The sequence below is a fragment of the Pelodiscus sinensis genome, chromosome 1 (assembly GCF_052426305.1).
Source record: "Pelodiscus sinensis isolate ZL-2025 chromosome 1, ASM5242630v1, whole genome shotgun sequence".
NCBI classification, from domain to species: Eukaryota; Metazoa; Chordata; order Testudines; family Trionychidae; genus Pelodiscus; species Pelodiscus sinensis.
In genome coordinates, this window is record NC_143052.1 from 214,209,562 (window position 1) to 214,235,227 (window position 25,666).

Below are 25,666 nucleotides of genomic sequence, written 5' to 3' on the forward strand. Positions count from 1 at the left end.
TAATTCACTGAACTTTGAACCAAGTGCTGTACACTCTGGGTGCAATACATCCCGCATCAGCAGGTTTGCACAAGACATAGGTACCCTTTAAAACCTGGGAATTTAAATGGTCCATTGGATTTGGCTGGCCACTGTGGACAGGGATAAGTATCACCCACTCTGAATATTGACAAAGATTACTGGTACGAATCCTGGTCCAGTACACAAAGATGAATTAACCCATGGCATTTACTAGTGTGAGTTTCTGCTCCAGCTGGCCCTTTCCGTCCAAGGCCTTTAATAGAGAGATCTTCAGCAACCTCTGCTCTTTCCTAGGCTCTCACTGTTAAGATGGGAGTGCTTGACCCCTTCCCAACATGCCTTGCTCTAATAAAATGCAGTTCCCAGATGCCCTGTCTGGTTCAGGTCCTCACATTCCCACCGTACTCTAGTGCAGAGCAGAAACCAGGCAGTGCTAGAACTGGAAGTAGCCTTTCACTGTCTAAAATCGACAGTAAACTCCATTTTCTCACACTCACCTACCCCTGGTGGTTTTTGGCCAATGGATCCATGTGTACAGAGACCAGGGGCGACTGGTTGTCAAGGACACAGGGAGCACCAGCCATGTGACCACTTCCCCTCCCCACATGTGATCCTCTCTGCACCACCAGGGGAGGGCTGAGCCAATGCCCCCTCCACCTCAGGCTCCGCCCCAGCCATCCCTCTTCCCACCTGCACCCTGCCTCTTCCCTTCCCCTGCCCTGCCCCTGTCCCTTCTTCCAGTCCCACTTTCCCCAAGAGACATGAACTGGGGACTGAAGGGTTGAGCTGGTTCTGGCAGCACTGTTTTTGGGCCCCTCACACTCACCAGCTGCGGTGGGAAGAAGCAGAGCAGCGTGACTCTGCTCCCCTAGCTGCCAGCCATATCACTCTGCTTCCCGCCAGTTGAGCAGAGGAGGTGGGAGTAACATCCAGGTGGGCTAACAAAAAGGGGATGGTACTTACAGTCAGGGGCAGCTCTGTGCATGAACTTTGGGGAACACTTCTGAACAGCAACGTGGTTTGTTACAACACATAGTGCATGGAAACAATAGCACCTCAATATTGCCTACCTACATGGCTTCACTATGTGATTTTCTGTTCACTAATACACATTGTTTTGTGGTGTTAGCATGTTTATCACTACAGTGGTGTGTGTGTGTGTGTGTGTGTTTCCTGTTGCGGTGCTCAGTGGAATAGTACACAGGTGTACTGGTGTGCAGGCCTGCCATGAGTACTAAAATAATCTGATTCCAAGATGTACAGAATTGGACACAAGTGTAAATAGTTCCTGTGTGTATCACAATAAATGGCACTGTTTCTAGGACCATTCTGCGCTTTAACCGCACAATACTAGGAAAGCAAGCTACAGAGAGGCTAAAAGAAGGAAAACAGTATGGGAAAATAATCCGATACAGAACAAAGATGGTGGTTTACTTGGCCCAAATGCCATACCATATGACTTGCTTTCATCTGCTGATAGTGTGTATGTGATTTATTGAATAGGCTCATGTATCAAAATATGGTCTCTTGTCTCATTCTTTGCAGTGCATTCCTTTAAATGGGTGGTCTTTGCCTCCCCAGGCTGTGGACTGGCTGCTGAAGAATGACAGAGTCATTCTGATGCAAGAAGGAATTAGGGCTCCTAATGCAGAATACATGTCATTTCCACTGGGTTGCATGATGATGCACCAACTTTACAGATAACAAAGAGCAATTATCTGTTTGCCCAGTTTGCTCCTGATCAAGCCTGAATGAGTACATAACAATTAAATCCAGAGCAACAGCATAATAACTGAGAATATAAGACATTACAAGGCAGCTTCTGACCCCTGAAGTATGTTGCAAAAGTGCCTTCTTGAAATTATGGACCCATCATTTCTCTTCAAACACAACTGCAGATCCTGTGATCTCTTTCACACCAAAAGCTGTGGTGCAAAGAATATACAGGGTTGGCAGAACTGGCAAATACCACAAAGCAAATTAATTCCTATTCAAGGAAATTATAGACTCAGCACTAGAGGGGGGCAGAGAAGCAATCAAGATGCTTAGTCCTGCCCTGAGGGCAGGGGACTGGGCTAGATGGCCTCTCGAGGTCCCTTCCAGTTTTATAATTCTGAGATTCTATAAGATATTTATCAAATGGGCAGAGTAACAACCATCCCTTGAACATGGATGGCAGGATCCCTCTCCATACACATCACTGCAGTGTGAGCAAACAAACCTATCAATCTGTTCTGTTTAGTTTAACCATTTACACGCCTGTGCCCTTTTCATAGTGTACCTTGAAACCATCACTGAGCAGCAAAAAAGTTACAATTCCTTTCTACTAATTTTAGCATTAAAGTTTAGCACTAGCCCAAAATCCTCAATATATATTTTGATCTTATAAGCTAAGGAGAGTCTAGCCTGAGTAGTATTTGGGTGGGAGAGCAAGGGGAAAATAGCAGGAGTTGCCAAGTCAGGAGAGAGGTATTTGTTTTAGAGTTTTAGTACTTTCACAACAGTGCCACTTAGAATTAGGATTCAGGCTGTGTGGTTGCTCTATCAAATACAGATACTCCTCCGCCCCCAATCACAATAGAAGACTTTTCTAAATTTTCTCTATTAATTGGGTCAAGCTCATTTTGTTTTGCTGACTGCTCATTGGTTCATTTCGGAATTGAGGCAAATAAGTAAAATGTGAAGAGATTTGTTATGAAAGAAAACCACTGACCTTATCCTGTCAACCTCTTCAATAGTACTCAGTCAGTATTCACTGAAACCACCTAGAATTGAAACGGAGGCAGAATGGTGTAACAGGCAAGGGTTGGTGCTTGCATGTTACTGTGTTATAGTTACTAAATGGTCTGTCTCTTGCAGAGGGGCAGTACTCCATCATCTCCCAGTAGGGCTTCATCCCCTACTGGGTCTACGGGAAACCACATCAGCTGGGGTGATCGCCAAGGGCAATGGCTCCGCAGAAGAAGGCTTGATGGTGCTATTAACAGAGTTCCTGTAGGGTTCTATCAAAAAGTATGGAAAATCCTTCAGAAGGTATGTTAATAGCAGAGGAGAGTGTAGAGCATCTTGGTGTTTCAGATGTAATATTACTATGGTCAGGAATAAACTATAATACTTTTGTGGAATATGTCAGACTAATACACAAGAGCTCCAGTCACATGTGCTCATGAATCAGTTTGTGTTTCCTCTGAAAACCAGCACTAAAACTGCAACCAAATGATTAAATTCTACAGTTTTACATCGTTCCCCATTTTAAATGCAAAATCTATTTCAAGGGCTCATAATCCACACACCCCCAATTCAAGAAGTGGTTAGAATTGGAAGGGTTAAATAAAGAGCTATGTTTCTTAAAATGCCTTTATTCTACTGCTGGGTTTCTCAAGGGCTATAATATTTTTAAACCAATTTTTAGTTTGATCAAAAGTAATTGAAAATAATCCCTGCAGTTGCTCCTGAGTTTAGCAGTATGGTGCAGGAGTTGAGCTAGAGAATGATTTAAGAAACAGGGAAACATGAATCCTTGTCAACTTCAGTGAGACTATTCACCTGCTTTTTGTGAATTGTTGCAGAAGGGCCAGCACATTGGCAGCATTGAGCCCTATTGAGTACTAAAGTGGACGTAGGTATATATGCCATGAGTCTAGTTAGCTCTCAGTTATGCAGTTCAAAGAAATACTCTAACACACAGGTATAACTGCTGTCTTTGCTCGAATAAGTCTTTTGTGAATTCATCAACTTGCTTTATTAAGGGGACACTGCCAACTTAAGTTGCCACTATTTGAAATATAACTTTTTACAAATAACTAAAACTGACCGACACCTGAGGGAAAAAAAGTATTTAAGTTTTATGCATGTAAACACTTTTTATAATCAGTGTCTCAGTTTCCCATGAATAGTCAGTTTCCCTTGTTGCTTGAGTGACTTCTATACAGCAACATTTAAAAGATAGCAAAATAGAGTTGTAAAATGATGGTCAACCTTAATTTGTAATATTGTGGAAATTGCACATCTGAGAACATATTAGGTTTCCCCTGCAATTTTGAGTTGAATTAGCTTGCTGTGTACAGTCCACAATTTTGCATACATTTTTAGGTTTGCAACACTCTTTTTCAGCATTTTTACAGTAGAACCCCATTTATCTGCGCTCACATGGGTGGGAATCAGGTTGTCAGTCCAATGCTGTAATATAGTTGCAGCAAATATCTGATTATCAAACAAAAAATTAGCAGGCATAATTTAATTATTTGAATGATTAAATTATTCCAGATATTGTTTCTTAAACAAATAGGTCTTCTCTAGTTTTTCCAAATTGCCACAATTAATAAAGGTTCATTATTACTTTTCTGTGATTTTTCCATTTCTTGTCCACAACTCAGCTGCAGTTATTTCACAATCATCCTGCAATTCAAGCAGGGCCTTTAAAATTACAGCAATTTGTAGGGTGACTTCAGTTAATTACTTGTCCTTCTTTTAACTTGTTCTTTGAATTGACTAGGCTTCAAGTAAACTGTGTCAATTTAAATGTAATAGTGCAAGTAAATATAAAAATCCAGTTTCAGGTTTATAAGATCCTTTTTAAAGGAATAGCCAGACAATGGGCCAAAATGTGGAACTTAAATGATTTTGTACCTGCAAGCTAAATGCTCCGCATGAATTAAATATGCAAAGAGTTTGTGCATTTACAGGTATTAAGCAAGCCTTTTATTACTTGAAGTTGAGTGCTGCTCTTAGTGCTGTGTTGGCAACAGCTGGTCATTGTTATGTTTCCATACATGAAAAGCTAATACCCCCTACTTTCATCTAGATTTTAATGTTTACTCATCTGCAAGCTGTCCTGATCCCTTTGTATAGTATGTACCGTTTCTTTCCTGAACTACTGTATGTGAAAGTTTCTCTTTGTTTTGTTTTTTGGAGACTCAAATAGAATTTTATTTGTATTTTCTTTTGGCCCATTCTTCTGGCTGTTCCTTTAAAAAGAACCCCATAAACCTAAACACTGGATTTATATATTTACTTGCCCCTTACCAGGTGATGTTTACTGCTAACCGGTTAACTGGCGGTCCACCTGGGCTGAAGCAGCCCTTTGCCTGCGAGATCCTGCTTAACTGGTTAACTTTTTAACTGGGGATTTTACAGCGCTACCCTAAACTAGACAACGTTTCATCTCAGGGAACAAGAGAAGGAGGTCTTCACTTTCCTGGTCCATAACAATGCTTTTTTATTGGTGGGTGGGATTTTTTTCCTCCTTGAATTGTCCTTTCATATTACAAGCTCATATTTAAATTGATGTACTTCCACCTTTAGATATCTCCTGCTGTTACTGCTTTCCAAGGACAGGTTGTACCTCCCTTCACCGGACTCCCTGGTCCAGTAACATCTGTGGTCTGGCAAGGACCATGGATGCTCCTGGACCACAGAGCCCAGGAACAGGGCGTTCTTGCAGTAGTGCAGGCGCTCAGTAGTGGGCACCAGCACCCCAGTATGTCAGTGGGGGGGGGAGGGAAACAGGCAGCACAGAGGGGAGTTCTGGCCCCAGCAGCAGGTGTGGCGCTTCAGCCTTAGCAGAGGCCAGGGAGCTCTGTTTCCAATTGTTTGTTTGTTTGTTTGTTTGTTGGGGGGGGAGGTTTGGCCATATGATGATTGTTTTGGGAGAAATAACATTTTTATGAGTTCACTGTTTTTAAAAATGGTCCTACATCCAAACAGCTTTTCCAGGAAGAATTTAAATTAAAAGGAAATATAAGTTTCTAGATATACTTTTAAGTATTGTGCTTTTAATTAATGTTGAATTTGTTTGTAGTGCCATGGCCTGTCCATTGATGGCTATGTCCTTCCATCCTCAACCACAAGAGAGGTACAGTAAATAATAATATTAATGAGGTCTTTTCAAGATTTTATCTCATGTTGCGTGACTCTAGAGCACACTGTCTAACAGGGTCATTGGAGCAAATGCTTTGTTTTAGAACATTTAATATCTAAACTCTCAATGGGAGTTTTACCATTCAAATCTTAACTAATAGTTCTGCTGAATTTATGGCCAGATCTACACTAGACCCAGCAGCTTGGTTTAAGGTGTGCAACTCCAGCTATGCAGAATACATAGCTGGAGTCAGCTTATCTGAAGCCAAGCTTGGCAGCTTTACTTATTCCTCGTAAAAACAGGAGTACTGCATGCCAAGGGGGATGCCCTCTGAGTTCCATTTAGCAAGTCTTAACTAGATTTGCTAAATCAAATTCTGAAAGATCAATCATAGCAGCGTCAATCTTCCATGGGGTGAAGACATGGCCTATGAGTGAAAGGGAAGCCGTAAACCCAGATTTTAATTTGAGAGCCATCATGTTCAAAGATACAAGTCTTGAAAATACTAGGCTTTCTGCAGCAGCATAACATTATATTTAGAACATCTGAGGTTTAAATGTGTTAGTATAATTTCCATGATGTCCTATAATGCGAGCCTCATTCACTTACTCAGCATCAGTTTTAACTTGTATCCTTTTCCCTCTGTGCATTTAAGAGAAGGAAGTTATTTTGAATCACAGGCAATGAAGTGTCAGAGCTCTGCACCTGCAGTGAGTGGGTAATTAATCTTGACAGCACAGTCTGAATTTAGAAGCAGTATTTCTCACTTGACAAAGCTAAAACAGCCCTTGACTTCTGAATGCTATTTTCTAGGAAAATTGCAATAATGTAACATAATTTTTGTTGTCTAATAAGCAAGATTTCTCCTGATCAGTTGTTATATTTTAGAGAGGTTAAAGTTTAATCAGTTTTGTTTAACTATTACAACAGAGGATGGCAAATACAAAAGGGAATACAAGCCATGTTAGGAAAATGTCCTCGTTTGCTGAAATTAAAGACACATACCTGTTTAGAATTGTGTGACTGCAGAAAGAAAATATATTTCAGCACTACAGTTACAAAACCAAATATGAATCACAGAAATGTGGTTGACCCAAATTTTGCCTTTCTAAACCTTTGTTCTTTCTTTATATAATTTTTTGGTTGATTGGGTTTTTTTATACAAACAAGTTGCATCTCTGCTACTAGGGGCAATTTTGCATATGAAAGAGAATGTTATGAGTGACTTCATCTACAAATCCTTGCATCAGGAACAGTGATTTGATAGTATAGGTCTCTTCAGTCTAGCAGAACGTTTTATAAGAAGAATCAAGGGTTGGAAGTTAACAAACACTAAAGGTTAACATATTTGAGCTGTTTCAATCCAAGGAAGGAGCAAGTTCGAGAGTCTTCATGTCTTTGTGTGTTGTGACAATCCACCAATAGGGTTCAGTGATTCTAAGAACACTTGTCAGTGTTGATCATTTATGCTACACTTAAATGTTTTGAGTTTTCCCTTTCATTCACCACCTACTACCTCTTTCAGCCCCTTAACCACAAACTATCTTAACACAGCATGATGTATTGTATTGCTGCCCTGAGCCAGTATAACAGGTAACCAGGCCTGTAATCAAGAATTAAACTAAATAAGTATAACTTCCTGAGGTTATCCTTTCTTATGAGATCTGCTCAGCTCTTCCCATGCGAAGTAGGTTGTTCTACCAGCAATGTAGATATCAGGCGTTGGGTAACACCCACATAACTTTGAATGACTATTTTAAAAAAAAATCTCTACAATACCTTTTGCTTTATAAGCCAAAGCTGTGATCCAAAAATATGCCTACACAAAATAAGGTGTGAGGTTAATATCATGATCAAATAATTTAATTTGAAAGATAATTAGCATCAGCATTCCCATATGTAAGCAATGTGCATTCACAGAAAGTAATAGTGTAATATACATCTCAGGAAGTTAGGCTTTTTTTTTATTGCTAGGCCCCTGAATCTGCAAACAGTGTTGCAAGTGCTTAGTTTTACACATGCAAGTAATCCCATTCATTTCCACAGTAATTACATGTGCAAAGTTAAGCCTATGTTTAAGTGTCTGGAGGATCAGAGGACTTATCCTCTTTTATTTTTTTGTTTGTTTCTCTTTCCATAAACCTATCCCCTAACTTTCCAGATGACCCCTTGTGAAATCAAGTTTGCTGTGCATGTGGAGTCAGTGCTAAACCATGTACCCCAACCTGAATACAGGCAGTTGCTGGTGGAAGCTATTCTTGTTCTCACACTGCTGTCAGACATAGAAATGACCAGCATTGGTGGCATAATCCATGTGGATCGAATAGTGCATGTGGCTAACGAGCTGTTTCTTCAGGAACAGGTGGGTAGAAGGGAGGTTGGAAAGATATTACATTTGAAACTGTCTCCATTTTCAGTATTTGTGACAAATTATTTTTCCCTCTTCAAAAAGCAAGACATAAAAGCATGTTTTGAGAATGTATTCAGAAGATTAAAACTCCCTGCAGTTAATAAAATAGTCTCTTGTAGTGCAGTTTTACAGTTGTAATGAGGGAATGTTCTGCCTCGTCTAAATTTCTGTTTAAAATCTCCTTTTAGTTCACTGGAATACTAAAATTGAAAGGGCTACTGTTTAAGTAGAGATGGAAAAAATAGCTAGTTGTTTTTACCAGACATGCAAAAAATAAGGCCCACAAAGGGGAAATTAAGAGAGCTGAACTATATAGGTAGAGAAAAAGGTTCTAATAACCTATGTTGTCCTATGATGTGTAGAACAGGACTTCATGAAGGGAGAACTCTTTTCCATATTCAGTGCATACAAAAGTAATCATGGTCTGGTATTTTTTTTAAGTTTAATCATTCTGATCGGAACATAGAGATCTGATTTTTCTCCTCCCCTTCTTTTTATTTTCTCCCACTCAGAAATCACTTGGAGCAAGTGACGACTTCTTGGAGCGAGACTTCGCCACAGGAATTTGCCACTTCTTCTATGACAGTGCTCCAAGTGGGGCATATGGAACTATGACATACTTAACGAAAGCTGTGGCCTCCTATTTACAAGATTTCCTGCCTAGCACAGGCTGCCTGATGCAATAAGCTATGCCTCTTAAGGAAGACAAACAAGGTAAAGATTCAGAAGCTTGTTTCCCCCTCTCCTCTCTTCCCAGTCCATGTCGCTTTCTCTTACTGAACATATATGTCTTTCACTTCTCAGGATTTAAGCACCACTCATCATGTGTGAGCACCAATCTGTAGGAGACAGCTGAAAAACAAAGATGGACTTTGGCCTAATTCCAGAACTATGAGAAACGTGTACGAGTGAGGCCTATTCTGCCCTATGTGAAATGTGCAATTTAAAGTAAATTAAGTAGGAATTATGCATTTATGCCAAGAGGAAAATAATTAATGCAGAGATTAAAAAAAAATACATATAGGGAGATGCATCTGACATGCATTTCCCAACTAAGGAGTGTATTCTTCTGTATATTTATATTAACTCTCTCTTAAGCATGGCTTCCTAAGTTGATGATGTGAATAGTTAAAGCACACTTTAGTATGATTATTCTCTAATTTATTCAGTTTAAATGGGATACCCAGGCATTAATTTTTGTACACACTGGTATAATTGAAATCAGAATCTCAGAGTGATGCAGGAGTAATGCCAGTGAAGTCAAGCATGAGATCAGAATTAGACTGTCATGAATTGGTAACCTCTCTCTGATGACGTGGCATTTGCCTTGGGGAAGGCTACATTGTTTTGACCAATGATATTTTGGAGATGCTTGCTGATCTCTGTCTTCCCCTTTCCAAGACAGTTTTATGCTTAGAGTCCTTTTGGATAGATGAATGAATAAACTGTGCGTAGATCTGAAAAGTACGTTTTCTTATCATGTAATTGTAAATGGCTAGAAGATGAGATACATAAGTGTTGCCCTTCCAGAATACCATGTGCACTTACTAGAAGAAGAGTCAATGTTCGTTTCATGCCCTTTGAAGGAGCATCTGTCTAATCATCAAATGTAATTTAGTGCCACTAGTGTTTTCCGTAGTAAAAAAAAAAGCTCTCTCTGTAAACAGCACCAGGGTAATACTTAGTACCCTTTAAATGTGTAGGCAATCATTGTATGTTTTTTATAGGATAGTGCTCCATCCTGTGATTCAATCCAGGTGAACTCAAAGTGGATGAAGATGTTAGTTTCAGCTTGTGGACTTCAACTGAGGGGTGAGGCCTGCCCCTGTGGAATGGGCTAAATGAATAGCCACTGGTTCTGAACTAGAACCATGTTAGAGAGATGCAATATAGAAGAGAATTTTAGTTTCAGTGAAAGCAGATGGCTCTGTCAACAGTACAATTGTTTGTTGGTGTAATTACTGGCAATGCATAAGAGGGTTGGAGTAGATTTCAAGTGGCTGATGATTAGTAAAAGGATGAATAGGAACTATACCATCTAGTTACATTTTTACTTATTATAAGTGACCTTTAGTCACTTTTCTTAAACACCAATGCCCTGTTGAAGAAAAATTAGCCTAGAGCCCTTTGAACATTTGAACAGCATTTACTTGAGTCTTTCTACAGGAAAAAAGTTTTCCATCTCATACATTTTAAAATGTGTTGACAGAAAGAAAAACAAAATCATCTGCCCAACACACATGATCTCAGCTGAGCTAGGTGGCAGGAGACTGATTCAACCGCCATACCTAGGTATACTGTAAGACACTATAGATCGCTGTTGCTACAGCATTGTGCATCCGAAAAGTATTTTTTACAAGCTAGTCAGATGAGTACTCTAGGTAAGAGTTGTCCCTTTACTGTGTCTTAGGCTTAGGAATTTCCCAGAGAGCAGGAGGATACACAACCTTTCTGAATGGAATGTACATGCGGGTGAGGAGAGCAGGAGAAAGGTGCGTGTGTTCACATTACTTAGGCAAAAAATTGTTAATGGTGTAAGGAGCAAGGGTAGCTCAAATGCATTTGGAAGGTATTATCTTATATATGCCTGTTTGTACTTTTGTAGCTCTTCGTTTTTATACATGTGCTGAGACATTCATTAGTTCATTTTCTAAGTAAATGAAAATAAAATTGTCTCCAGTTTACACAAGGCAAACCTTATATTGAAAAGTAGTTTATGCGGTGTATGAATGTTCATGTGTTCACAGGAGTTATATAAGCTCTTAATAATTAAGTTCCCCTATAAAGCTTTGGTAATGTCAATCATTTTTCCTGTTTCATGCTGAGCCCTTTGACTGATTTGAGATGCAAGAAGCTTCTCTCTCAAATCTGTTTTAATGTGCTTTTTTTAAAAGTCAGCCTCAGACATGAACAGTTTAAAATGTGTAGAACAAAAGAGAAGACTGCTAAAATCTAACATTTGTATGCCACTGAATAGAGGTTTAAAATAGATTAGGAATTACAGCAAAGTACTGCCCCATTTACTAATTAAATATTTTTAAAAGTGAAAACTTAAATTCATTCATAATATGAACTAACTTGGCGTATATGGCTTAGAAATAGTGTTTTTAGTCTTTCTGAAAGTGATACTACCTAGTACGTGAAGTGCAGTTTTATAGGAAAAATGTTTTATGTAGTTTAGAAGGCTGGGATAGTTCAGTACAGAAGGGTGAGAGACAGTATAATGAACTTTAAACTGCAGTGTGAATGTACCGATCATACTTTTAGGTTGGCTCACTCATCTGTTGCCTTTTGCCTTGCACTTCTATTGAAAGGAATATATTAAAATTTGATCCATTCGTTGCTAGAATCATTGTTCCTGAAACAGGGGAAACTTAATTGAGTCATGAATGTGTCTTGTAGCAACCTCTCTGGAGAGAATTCAGATGTGTTTATGAAACAACATGATTGATTAGTGTGTTCCCAGCTAGACAAATCTTTTTCAATTTATTAAAGGTAAGCTCATTACCAAAGACTTGATTTGGTTGCTGGACATCCCAGAGGAGTGAAAAAGGAATAGCATGTCTAGCTTTGAACTCTGGGAACTGATTTATGGAAAATAAGTTAGAGAAGTGTAAACAGAGACCTCATCATGTGTCTGGGAAATGGGGACATTAATGGAATGCAAATAGAATCAAGTAAGATCCACTACTTTAGTTTGAGAGGCAGTGCTGTTGCAAGCCCAGACTGCAGCTGTCAGGAAGGAAACACATACCATACTTCCTTGAAATATGAGATGTCTGAAAACAGAAAATTGGCCTGAGAATGTGCAGTGACCAAAATAATAAAATGGTACTAGCGTCTGCTGGATAGCAGTACTAAATTCAGCTTTTGCATGAAGTAGCAGTAGGGTTCAGTCTCCTTTCATTGTGTCAATATTCTTTCCTCCCCTCTCCCAACTGTATCAAATACTTGATCTGTTGAACATTGTTGTTAGAATTTTGTTAAGCTTTTACAGTTTAATCATTGCTTCTGATGTGTTGCCTATACTTAGCGCTGCTCGCTTTCACTGTGTGAAACCAGTCTTCAGACACCCTTACAAAATAATGTGGAAAACTTACTAACCCAGTACAAAAATCAACTATTATCAGTTATGGGTTATTTGCTCGTCAAAATAAATTTAAAAACCTTGTTCAAGGGAAGTAGAATTTGGCAGAGCTGTTCATGACATCCCTGAAGGTAAATATTATTCACGCTTTACAGATGGGAAACTGAAATAGAACAACATGTCAGTGCCAAGCTCTCCTATCATTTAGTAAGGATAAGTGGATGAGCATGATCATAGCGTTTACTTCTGATATTAGTTACTTCTGGCACGGATTGTTTGCCACTAGGACTGTTTTGCTTCTTTACAGCATAAATGGAGAAAATAAAATCAAGGACTGAATATAAACTATCACTTCATTAATACCCCACTTGCCCTCTGCAGGGCCAAGCCTAATGTAGGACCTCATCCACTGCCTATTGAAGACAGTGGAAAGACTTTCATGGACTTCACTGGGCACTGAAATAGCTGCTACTAGCTTAGTTTGCTTGTAAAATCTGGCTGTTCGTGTCCATAGAGATTTCTAAAGAGTATTCAAAAGAGGCAATATGTAAGCCTGTTATGGAAACATTGCAGTTTAAGTACAGCAGAAATCCTCACTGGATGTTGCCATCCACATATTTACAGAGATGAGTTTGCTACCAGCATCCTACAAAATTGTGATTAGATGTAGTGTACCCATCTGCCATTAAATAACAATGTGTTTTAAATACATTGATTTTCCTTAGTACTCTTAGCAAGTGTAATAAGTGCTCTGAGAGCTTACAGTAATGGATCTCTTAATATGCAGATAATGCACAATATAGATGGGATATTTGTTTTCTGAAGATGTTATTCAGAATGCCGCAGTCCTCCTTGCAACAGAGGTGTCCATAAACTTACTTTTCAAAAATCTCTGCTCTTGAGAGAGGATTTTAAAGTATTTTAAAAGTAGATTTAAATACTTCTTTCCTACAAGTGCATTTTTGTCCCTAGAACTGGAGGAAACTGTGGCCAGTATGTGACCAATGCCATTAATATAGCAGATTCTGAGGGTAAAAAAATGCATGCTATCCAGCTGTTGTGGCTCATAGCTTCGTGTGTGTGTGTCTGTGTTATGATCATAAGTAATTTAAAAAAATAGAATGTAATGCATCTGTTTGCACCACCTGTATTCATATAAGCTGGAGTATTTTTTGAAATATTTTAAGTGTAAAGTTGGACAGTAATGCAACATGATTTTTCATCTGATGTAAACAGATTTTTAAAATGTTGACTCAACAGAGGCCATTAATACGTATTTGGATTAAAGAAGCTTTAAATATGGTTATTTTCTTCTGCTTATCAGTAAACTCTGAGTATCTGTGTTATACTTAAGTAAAATTAACTCTGACTAAACATGTCTTTCAAAGTATTTATTTAAAAAAAATCCCTGGGCTGGAACTTTCTAATGTGCTTTGGTTTTTTGTTTGTTTTTTTACCCTGTCTGGTATGGTGTATAACACTAGACTTCAGTAGGGGTTCTTTTTCTGTTACAAAGGCCTCAAAAGTGATTTTAAAATTTCACTCAGATCATCATCATCCTTGCACAACATGAAAAAATATGGATCCAGATCTACCCACTATCAGATGGAGAGGAGGCATGGGGCTTCCTTTCATCTAAACTGTAGGGATGGTGGAAAGAGATTCCAGAGAAGAGCTTCTCTCCCCCAGAAACTGGCAGCAGTAGGGTGGTAAAGGGGAGCCTCTTCCCACCATTGGAGATCAGCATGAAGGGAAAGGACTTGGAGCATTTCTTTCCTCTCATCAGCAACACCTTTGCTCATCCAGGTAAGGGGCTCAGCGCTCTGCTGCCCCTGAACGAGCATGAGGTGATGAGCTCTCCATTCGCTTCCTACCTCAAAACCCTCCTGCTGAATGGCAGAAAGCTCCCCTGCATGCACAGCAAGCTCCATGGCTCTCTGGCAAACTGCTAGGAACCTCAAGGGGATGAGAGGCAGCATGCAACACCTCCAGCTAGCTTACAGAGGACACTTTTCCAGAGGTACCACTGTAGCTGCTTCTTTTCTCTACAAGCCAAGTACCTCCCATAGCTTGGTGTGAAGTGCTTTGCCCCCTAGCCATTGCTTGGGAAGATGCTCTTCTTTCTTTTGCGCATAAGTTATTTTTAAGCCAACCTCAAACTCCACAGCCAGAGTTATAATCGCCGTAGTGGCACTGTTTAGGGCTAGTGCTGATCAGAAAAACTGGAAATCGTGACAAGTTTTGTGAAATCATGGCAATAACACCCACAGGGCATTTGGGAGAAAATACAAAAAAAAAAAAAAACCAGCAATGTTACAACATCCTGTTTTGATATTTTGGGAATAAAACATATTTTTCAGCTCTACAGAGGAGGCATGTATAGCTTCACTGACATAGCCCACTCTCTTAAAATCTTCTGCATGATGCATCCGGTGTCACGGCATAGTATAAAAACCCGAGGAACACAGAATTCCAGTTTTGGAAAGCAAAGTTAGCAACAGCTGCACACAATGCAGCACCCTACACATTGGGATTTTTTAGAAATCTGAATTTTATAATACATCACACAATAAAGTGTTCCTTGTAACAGGGTACTGCATGTCTGCACTCAAAGCAGATGATCACATGAATTAGAAAATTCAGCTCCCAAGACTGATGCTCATATTTGTTCTTAACAGCCCAAAACAATGCAGCTGAAAGGTATAGCTTGTCAGCAAAGAACAGTAGGTGCTTTGAATTTCTGGATCAATAATTTATTTCCAAATTCTTCTCAAGCAACTGGAAGCTTGGGCCTAGCTCTGAGGTGTGCACATTTCTAGGGGTGTGTGTTTTTAGTCAGTACAAAACTAAATTTACATAAAATAGTTAATACAATTTAAATGAACATTCTCTACATACATGTCCCTAAATCCTGATGTGCCCTGAGGCACAATTAGTATCCTAAGGAAATAACGTACAGTGGAGATGTACAGTATAGTGTTAAGAGCATTCATGAGTGTAGGTTTTCCTTCCTATCTGCACATATAGGGCTTGAACCAAAGCCTGTGAATGTTAGGAGGCCCATTACTATTTCACACACAGGTGAATATATTATATCTACTATTTTCCCATCAACTGCCAATTTTATCCCTCCAGCCTCTGTCCCCAGTTAATCAGGTAGGCTTTGTTCTTTATTTAGCTGTTGCTATTGGTTACCATGGTGACTCATGCAGTGCTTAATTTGTGCCAGAGCTGCTTGCTGTACCAGGGTCCCTTACCTGCATGGTGTCAGGTCATACATCCAGCTATTGTTGCTCCACTTTTGGCTTGAGGACTCCACTAGTGCATTGGTAAATTGTTGCCTTAATACATCACTCACTCACCCCCGCACCCGCTGCAGTATTGTTCTTCTGGGGTTTCTGCCTCCTCACAGGCTCTCATTACAGCGCCGATATGGGCTGCTTCCCATGCTTTATTCAGAGCTGAATGCCAGGTCTGCTTTTTTTCACACCTTATAAAGCAGAGCATGCCATACATTTAGTCAGCAGGCATCTGAGCTTGGTCACAGGTTCATTTAGTCACATGATCTTCCCTGCACATGTGCGCGCACACAGTACATTTTAGGGCCCATTGTTTCAGAATGTCTTTGTTGATCTGAACCAGGACTGCACATCCCATTTCAGCAGGCAGCATTCCTGTGCTCTCTATGCTTGGATGGCTGAATCCATGAAGGGATTCTTTGCAGACTCAGGACCAGAGCCATACATTTTAGGGGGTATTTTCTCTGAAAAAATTATATTATTCTAGTAGTGCATGAAGAATAATTCACATATCAGTCAGTACCAAGACCAAAGCATGGGAAAGCAATCTAATTAGGAGTGTCTGCCTCTCAAACAAGTCTCAGGTAATAAGACATGACAAATCGTTGGTAATCATTGTGGTTTGGCACAAAAACAGGTGCCTTTTCTTCTATTCAGTATCTTTTGTGTACATGCTTTAAGTAGAAAACACCTAATGTAAGTATAGTATGAAAGTACAGTAAACTTCCGATAATCCGGCACCTTTAGGACCCAGAGGGTGCCGAATTATCAGATATGCCGGACTATCAGAAAGGGGGCTATGAGGGTCTGGGGTGGGGTAGGGGAAATGGGGGGGTGACGCTGCGGGACCAACCCGGCAGCACCCCAGCTGCTCTGCCCCAGCTGTCCCCAAGTTAGCTGCTGCTGAAACTGACCAGCGGCTGACTCGGGGAAGCCCAGGGCAGAGCAGCTCCAATTGTCTGGCTGCCTGGAGCACTTCCGGGTTTCAGGTGGTGCCGGACTATTAGGAGTGCCGGACCACTGGATGCCGGACAACTGGAGTTTTACTGTATTTGGTATTTTTTGGTGATTTCTAGTGCTACTAACTAGGAGTACAGGGTCTTTCGAAAAGGTGCCCCATTGTCGAAAAAAACCCGCATCTAAACTGTGGTTTCAGTTTCAAAATGGTGCTTGTTCGAAACAACCCCATGATGTGATTATGCAAATGAAGCATGGGATATTTAAATCCCCACTTCATTTGCACTTTCAAAGTGCTTCATTTACATCCCTCTGCTGACAGACGGGTGTAGTTTAGACGTAGCCTATATGTCCCCAAGTACCAAATTATGCCTCCTTCTGAATGGAATCTGCAGAGTATAATTTTTTTTACAGTACCTGTAAGTCATCTGCAGTACAACACCAGGGCTTCCTATCCTGGAGTTCATGTTAATGTTAAGATGGCTTTTTGTGTATTTCCTAACTTTCCAACTTAGAATGGGATATACTGAAGAAAAGAAAAATAACGTATTATCAAAAGTACATTCATTCCATAGAAAGCAAAGTCTTCTAAAGATATACTGCAATAGTCAAAGTAATTTTGTTCTTTGTCAGTACAGGCTGAATAAGAAAACAAGGGAAAATAAAAGCCATACACATTTCTATTTGATATTGTCATTTCCCCCCCAAATCTTAAAGCCATTTTTTCAATAAAAATGCACTTTCTTTTATTTCTTAGAAGTGAGTTTGCATTTTTGAGACAGGAAGTAGTCAATTTTAGCAGTTTCAAAAAAAGAGAACTCAATTCAATTTATGTACTCTTATTTCTTTGCACATTAAGCATCCAAGTGTGTAATCACTATGGGCCTGTTTCAAAGTTTGTAGCAGTCAATGAAAAACAGGACAGCTAAATCCTGTACTTCTGTCTCAAGCAAAATTCCCTTTACAAATAATAAATAATGGGAGTTTAGCTTGGGAAAAAAGAGAATGTTTTAGGTTAAAGACAGATTTTAAAGCAAGACTTCACTAGCTCACCTCTAGGCCTTTATTATGCTACTTATCGCCTTTTTATGACATTAGTTGATCCTCCCTTTTTGCAAGCATTTTCTGCCTGCACACTTTTTAGTTGTCTCCACACACAAATTCTGCTGCTTCTGTTTAACCCTAATATCACTTCTAGAGTGACGATGGCCACCTATTCTTCTTTCTTTTATTCTCCTTCAGAGGAGTGTCATTTGTTGCAGTTTAATAATAGCATAAAATATTCTATACTATTCCATGCATACATTTAAATATTTCCTCCTAGTGACGCACACTCACTAAGTTTCTTAATATCACACACATTGCTTTCTTGAAATCTAAACTATGCTCCATGAACCCATTTCATAGGCCATTCAAGTACAAGAATTGTTGTCTTTGTTTTAAAGCATTTTATGCCTTAGTGTCACCAAACTTTCCTATTACCATCATTTTCATAGTCAATTCCTCCTTAAGGAAATCCACATTCTACTTTGTGATTCACGCAATACCAAATTCAGTGCAGGAGGACAAAAGATCACATTTTAATTGCTTTGAAAGTTAAGATTTTTGTTTTGTTATTGACCATATATTTATGCCCATTCAAGACATGTACTTTGAGTTCAAACATACTGGTTCTCCACACTGATCATAATGAGCTCTCTTCAAGGGGGGGGGGGAACCATAAGGGCATGCTTTTCAAAGGCATGCTCATTAACTACCCATGCGCATAGCGTAAATAGGAACAGGAGCATATACCTTTTGTCTCTAAATAGGCTGTGTGTGTAAACAATAGTAACAGAGGTAGTAGTGAGCTGAAATTATTAATTTATCAGCATCATGCAAATATACTAGTTTAAATGTAGAATCAGTTTATGTAAATAAGTGATTCTCCTCACATTTTTCAACTTTAGGATAGCAGGTCTGAAGGATCCCTCTACTTTCCCCTATAATATCCCTCACTGGAAGCGCCTTCTTGTCAATGAAAGAGGACCAAAAAGGACTTATTTCAGAGTAAATCAATTCTCATCTTTGAGGACTGCTGTTGAGCCACAAAGAGAAGTTCATTTTACTTCCCACAAAAGTGAAAGGTGCTATATTGGCACTGATAATTGTTCCCAATGGCCAGGTGATAAAGAAACAAGAAATGGAATCAAAGGCGTTGCTAATACGGCAGTGCTCTGCTCTCCCACCAGGTAAATAAAGACAGCCACTATCAGAAGGCAGTTCGTTTTTAACTTCTTCTCTTCTCTTCATTATTGTTCTTCAGTTTAGCAGCTGTCCATAGTTTATAGATGGCTGAGCATCGACATCCCAAATAAGCACCAGACTTCTGGTTCTTCACCTCATACGGCTGCCATACAGCTTTATGAGAACAAGCAGTCCATTCTTTCTTACACCAGCATTATGTTTCTCAGTGCAGCATAACATCACTGGCAGCTGGGCAAGTTCTTGATAGGAAACTCCAAATTGAATTCTGTTTCTTTACTGGCTCTACTTGTTTTTGAATTTATTAACCACATGAAAGGCCTCTAAAAATTCATTGAAGTCAATGCTGCCATCTTTGTTGACATCAATGCTGCGAGCTAAGTTGTCAATAGATTCATCATCTATGTCGATCTTGAGATGAGAATTAAAGAGTTTCCACGTCTGGCGAAACTCCTCAATGGAGATCAGACCTAAAGCAAGAGATAGAAGAGAGAAGAAATGCACTATTCTATTCAACCTATCTCCCCTCAAAAGGGCTATTTGCCACCTACCTCCCCGCTCGATACACAATCATTTCTACATCAGAAGTAACAATGGGAAGGAGGGAAATATGACAAATAAATGACCAAAAATGGTGAAGGCATACAGGAAATTCTTCCATAGCTGTATCCCAGCCAGGAGCACCCTGAGGCGGGCTGCGGCAGCTGGCGCCCCAGGCGGAACGCGTGATCAGCGCCCCACCTGCATGGCCGTCAATGGACTGACATCATCATCAGGCACCCCGGGTGCCCTGTTGAAGGTGGCGCCCTAGGCGACGGCTGAGTCTGCCTATAGTCACAGGCTGCCCCTGACCCCAGCCCTTATACAGGACTGAACCAAAAGACTTTAGTTAGCTCTCAATTAACCAGAAGTCACTCATTTCTGGTTTTTGCATCAAGAAGGAAAGCTGGGAGGATAAGAGTCAGATAAAAACAGTTTTAAAATTAGAACAACAAATATACGCTTCCTAGACCTGCAGTAGTAAGCAGAAATTTTCCTAATATACCTGAATGATCTTTGTCAATGATGTTAAAGATTATCTCCAGATCAGCTCTGTATCGGTAGAGGGTTTCCACCAAAGCTGGTTGTACCTATGAAGATAATGAAATTAAATGCCGTGGGTAGATCATACCTCAATCTGATTTAGATTAACAGGACAAACACTGTACAAATCTAAACAACAAAACAAATATACAAAGCATACATTTTCAAATATTAAAAAGACTCCTTTAGCATAGCTTCAAAGAGGTGATTTTCTGCCTGACTGTTTATTGGTAAGTCTTTCAGTTGCCAGACACATTGCCACTAGATGGCTAAGAGAATTGTTGCTGGAATAAGTAACTGTTAATGAAAGCACAGGTAACCTGCTGGGGTACTGCATGTAGTGCACTCAAAGACACAAAACTTTAAGGTGAATATGGAAAGTGACCTTGCTGTTCTTTGGGGGAAAAAAAAAAAAAAGGAAACTGCAACTGCAGGCTGGGCTTTCGAAAGGACTCAGCACCCAGAGCTTCTATTTAGGTAAGTTCACACTGTAAGTGAAACATGACTGAAGCACAAGGAAGCATGCCCATGGTAGTTTTAATCTAGCAATCACAGCTAACTACATAAATGGAGGCTCTGGCTCCAGCCCAGCCGAACAACCTGAGTATATATCCAGGGTCCCCATCAGACTTGCACTCAGGTGGCTAGTCCAAGTACAAGCCCATACCACCATGTGTTCACTTGCTACGATTATTCATGCAAACTAGATTAAAGGTTTACTACCCATACAACAATCAGACCTTTGCTTACGGTGTAGATATATCCTTCAGTCACTTTAGAAAATGGACAAATGTTAAAAAAGTTCACTTCCTATTTAGAACTTTTTGAAAATATGACCCTTTTATTTAGCTTCCAATATGGAAAAAGCATTTTGAAAATCTGGCCCCAATTCTGAGGGCTGAACATTTTTTAAAAACTGGTCCTAAGCATCCAAGAACACGTTCCTCTAAGATTCAGTTATGATTCTTCTCCCTCACCTCTTTTATAGGTGGCTCTATTTCCAAATCATTAAAACTGGAAAGATACTCGACACTTCCATCGGGGGCAAGCTGCACCAACCGAGAACGCAGAGTCCTCCATGGGAGAGCCAGATGTAAAACAGATTCCATTGCTGAGGCCCATTCAGTGGCAGAAATCCTTCCTGTCAAAATGGATCGTTTCACAGTTAGAAATGATGCATGAATGCACTCTCCCTAACTGCTAGTAATTTTAGTGGATGTTTTTCTAGAGATGCAGAATAGTCTAATACAAATATGCTGACAGAAAAATCAGACAATATTTAATAAAGTGTTTCAGTACATTTGAAATAACTACATACTGAGCACTTACTTTATTCAAAAGGAGTATCACAGAGCTGAGGTCCTGCAAATATGTACTATAGCTGAATTACCATGAACAGCTGACAAAACAACACAAGACACAGAAAATGTGACTTGACTGTTTAGCTTGGTAATGGTGTTTATGACCTCAACATTTAGGTTCTCCACTTTAAAGGGCATTGGGGTGAAATAGTGTCATAAGGAAAAGATTTTTGAAGCCCAAAGATTTTAATCTCTACTCCTGTAGAGTACAACTACAAATTTACCTTCACTTGATACCTCTGGGGATGTCTACACTACAGAGTTATTTTGAAATAACTCCCCTTATTTCAAAATAATAAGATGAATATCCACACAGCAAGACCGTTATTTTGAAATTATTTTGAAATAACGGGCTTGATATTTCAAAATAATAACCCCTCATTCTATGAGGAATAACATCTATTTCGGAATTGCTATTTTGAAATAGGGTTAGTGTGGACGCTCGGCTGCTGTTATTTCAAAATAACTACTCCCTAGAGTCATTCAAAGTAATTACTCCCCAGTGCTTCCTGGGGCTCTAAGTCGAGATAGCGTGTCCACATTAAGGAAGCCTGCCTCAGACTAATTTTGAAGCTTCCCTGTAATGTGAACGTGCTATTTCAAAACAGTTATTTCAGGAGTTGTTATTTTGAAATAACCTGGTAGTATAGGCATAGCCTTGGTCTACGTCTACACTGCAGGCTTTCTGCACAAGAATGACTGTGCTTGCACAAAAACTTGTGGAGTGTCTACACTGCACATGCGTTCTTGCACAAGTAAATTTACAGTAAAGCATAGGAAAAGAGGGCTTCTTGTGCAAGAGTTATTCCTCTTCCCACGTAGAATAAACCCTCTTGCACAAGAGCTCTTGCACAAGAAGGCAGTGTGGACAGGCAACAGGCTACAATGGCCATCAGAGCTTTCTTGCACAAGAGAGTGTCCACACTGCCATGGATGCTTTTGCGCAAGAACTCTTGTGAAAAACAGTTCTTGTGCAAGAAGCCTGCGATGTAGACGTAGCCTTGGTGTTTGTGTTTCTCGTTGCATTGCCCAATGGCTTCACCCATTTTAGGCACTTGTCAGACTATAAGGAGGAGATTCCCACTCTCTTAACTTTTTACCCTGGCCCTCACAGTTCCCCTCAGGCCTAGCTTTCTGAAGGGCTATGTCTACACTGGCCCCATAAAACGGAATAGTCATGCAAAGCAGGTAAGTCAGAATAGGGAAATCCGCGGGGGATTTAAATATCCCCCGCGGATTTAAATAAACATGTCCGCCGCTTTTTTTCCGGCTTGGGGAAAAGCCGGAAAAAAGTGTCTAGAACTGGCGCGATCCTCCAGAATAAAGCCCTTTTCCGGAGGATCTCTTATTCCTACTTTCAAGAAGCCCTCTTTTCCTAGGGTATGTCTACACTAGAAAGTTAGTTTGAACTAACGGACGTTAGTTCGAACTAACTTTCCTATGCGCTACACTAGCGCTCCGTTAGTTCGAACTTAATTCGAACTAACGGAGCGCTTAGTTCGAACTAGGTAAACCTCATTTTACGAGGACTAACGCCTAGTTCGAACTAGCTAGTTCGAACTAAGGGCTGTGTAGCCCTTTAGTTCGAACTAGTGGGAGGCTAAGGCTTCCCAGGTTTCCCTGGTGGCCACTCTGGCCAACACCAGGGAAACTCTATTGCCCCCCTCCCGGCCCCGGAGCCCTTAAAGGGCCACGGGCTGGCTACTCACTTTGTGCCAGTTGCAAGGCTGCAAGCACCCGTGCCTGCACAGCCTGCACCTGCCACACTATGAGCCAGCCATCCGAGGGCTCCCAGCCCTCCACTGCTCCCCACGACCAGCCTGGCGGCTCCCGGGAGCCTGCCCGGGGGCGCAAAAGGCGGGCGCCCGCCTGGTCAAGTGCGGAGATCGTGGACCTCATCGAGGTTTGGGGGGAAGCCTCAAATGTCCACGATCTCCGCACTAGCCACCGGAACGCGGCCGTCTATGGACGCATGGCTGCCAGCCTGGCCGCCAGGGGCCACCAGCGCAGCCGGGAGCAGGTGCGCTGCAAGATTAAAGACTTGCGGCAGTCCTACTCCCGGGCCTGCCTGCCAGGGGCTGACCCGGAGGCCTGCCCCCACTTCCATGCCCTGGACCGCATCCTGGGGCCTCATGCCGTCCCTGCCCCCCGGGACGTGATTGACCCCGGGGCAGAGGGACCGCTCCTGGACACCGAGGAGGAGGAAGAGGGCTCTGAGAGCCAGGAGCCTGCTGCCAGCCTTCCCAGGACCCGGGACCCCCGAGGCACCCCACAGAGCCGCTCGCCTGCATCATCAGAGGCCGGGGAGGCGTCCACCTGTGAGTACCCTCGTGTTCCCCTTATGTGTACGGGGGGCTGGGGCGAGAGGGAGCCCCGGGACCGTGCGCCTGGGCCTTGCCCACTACGGAGCAGCAGCTGGGGATCCTGCAGGGGCCCTGGCCTTGCAGAGGGGAGCTGGGTTTCACACACCTGGGCCCCTGGGGTAATTGACCGCTGGTCTTCTTGCACCACAGCTGCAGCACCGGGGACTGCAGGGCGCACCACCCCGCCTGCAGCAGCCGCCCGCGCCCGGGCAAGCAGGACAGCCAGGAACCAGGAGGACTACCAGAGGCGGCATCTCCGGTTCCTGGACCGACAGCTCCGTCTCCAGGACCACTGGGTCCAGGAGGACCTCAGGCTGCGCCAGAGGAGTCTGGAGGCCCTGGAGGAGCAGGGCCGTGCCCTGCGAGGCCACCTCCAGAGCCTGCTAGACCGCTTCCCATTTCCTCCTCCCCCTGCTCCCCCTCTTGCTCCCCCTCTTGCTCCCCCTGCTCCCCCTCTTGCTCCCCCTCTTGCTCCCCCTGCTCCCCCTCTTGCTCCCCCTCTTGCTCCCCCTGCTCCCCCTCTTGCTCCCCCTCTTGCTCCCCCTGCTCCTCCTGCTCCTCCTGCTTCCGCTCCTGCTTCCTCCACACCCCCTGTCCTCTCTGCCCCCCCCTCCACAACCATTCCCCACCGACGCCCCCGGACCCGCAGTGTGGCGAGACGGGAGAGGCACCCAGACTCCCACCCCTGAGCTTTCCTTTCCCTTCCTCCCTTCCCTCCCCTCCCCTTCCAGCTCCCTCGTCCCAGGTTTCCCCCTCCCTTCTCCCACCTTCATTCCTCCCTCCCCCACCCCAGTTCTGTGAAATAAACAGACGTTTTTGTTGGAAAAACAGGTGTCTTTATTGTACAGTAGGTAGGGAGGGGAAAGGGGAAGGGGGGGGGGGGTAGGGTGGAAGAAGGCCCCGGTGGGGCATGCAGGGAGAGGTCAGTCCTCCTCCTCCTCCACCTGGAAGCTCTCCCGCAGGGCTTCCCGGATCCGGATGGCCCCCCGCTGGGCTTCCCGGACGGCGGCGGTGCGGGGCTGACCGTAGTGTCCAGCCATGCGGTCAGCCTCAGCCATCCAGGCTGGCAAGAAAGCCTCCCCCTTCCGCTCACACAAATTGTGGAGCACACAACATGCCGCCACCACGGGAGGGATGTTGTGCTCGGCCAGGTCCAGACGGGTGAGGAGGCATCGAAAGCGGGCTTTCAGTCGCCCGAAGGCCCCCTCCACCACGATGCGGGCCCTGCTCAGCCTGTTATTGAAGGCCTGGCGGGAGGGATTGAGGTGTCCCGTGTAGGGCTTCATGAGCCAGGGCTGCAGTGGGTAGGCGGCATCCCCCACCAGGCAGACGGGCATGTCCACGTCCCCGACCCTGATGTGGCGGTCGGGGAAGAAGGTCCCGTCCTGCAGCCGCTGGCACACGGAGGAGTTCCGGTACACCCGGGCGTCGTGTGCTTTGCCGGACCAGCCCACATTTATGTCCGTCAACTGTCCCCGGTGGTCACATACGGCCTGCAGGATGACGGAGAAGTACCCCTTGCGGTTCACGTACCGGGACGCCTGGTGTTCCGGGGCACGGATGGGGATGTGCGTCCCGTCGATGGCCCCCCCGCAGTTGGGGAAGCCGAGGGCGCCGAATCCCCGGATGACGGCATCCGGGTTGGCGAGGCGGACCACCCTGCGGAGCAGCACCCGGTTGATGGCCTTGACCACCTGCGGAGAGAGACACAGCAAAGCGTCAATCAGTGGGGCGCCCGGGTGGCTGGGAGCGTGCGTGCCCTGGCAGTGCCCCGCGCCCCACTCCCGGAAGCAACCCCCCTGGCGGCGTGTAGTACGGCCGGGACAGCCCGACCCCTCCGGTGCGGGGCGCTTTCGCCTCCTCCCGCCCCCCCCTTTGTCCCTGGGGCGGCCCATCCCCTCCTCGCAGCCCCCCTCCCCCCCGGCTCGGTGGCCGACGAGCGCCGTACCTGCATGAGCACTGCTCCGACAGTGGATCTCCC

General features: G+C 42.9%; 2 protein-coding genes across 11 annotated transcripts in view; one reads left to right on the plus strand and one right to left on the minus strand.

The window, feature by feature from the left end:
- Positions 1-13,752, plus strand: part of PHKA2 (phosphorylase kinase regulatory subunit alpha 2) — an 85,187-nt gene extending 71,435 nt beyond the window's left edge. For all 10 annotated transcript variants that reach the window (XM_075913734.2, XM_075913718.2, XM_075913727.2 and 7 more), the window contains 5 exons: positions 2,881-3,054; positions 5,822-5,875; positions 8,043-8,243; positions 8,804-9,005; positions 9,096-13,752. In XM_075913734.2, coding sequence (XP_075769849.1) covers positions 2,881-3,054; positions 5,822-5,875; positions 8,043-8,243; positions 8,804-8,977 — 603 coding nt within the window. In that variant the 3' untranslated portion in view covers positions 8,978-9,005; positions 9,096-13,752. The remainder of the gene's footprint in view (positions 1-2,880; positions 3,055-5,821; positions 5,876-8,042; positions 8,244-8,803; positions 9,006-9,095) is intronic.
- Positions 13,753-17,272: 3,520 nt separating this feature from the next.
- PPEF1 (protein phosphatase with EF-hand domain 1) overlaps positions 17,273-25,666 on the minus strand; it is a 60,621-nt gene continuing 52,227 nt past the window's right edge. The window contains exons 14-16 of the mRNA XM_089774963.1: positions 20,939-21,102; positions 19,924-20,008; positions 17,273-19,348 (exon numbers count right to left, since the gene is read on the minus strand). Of these exons, the coding sequence (XP_089631089.1) occupies positions 19,164-19,348; positions 19,924-20,008; positions 20,939-21,102 (434 nt within the window). The 3' untranslated portion in view covers positions 17,273-19,163. The remainder of the gene's footprint in view (positions 19,349-19,923; positions 20,009-20,938; positions 21,103-25,666) is intronic.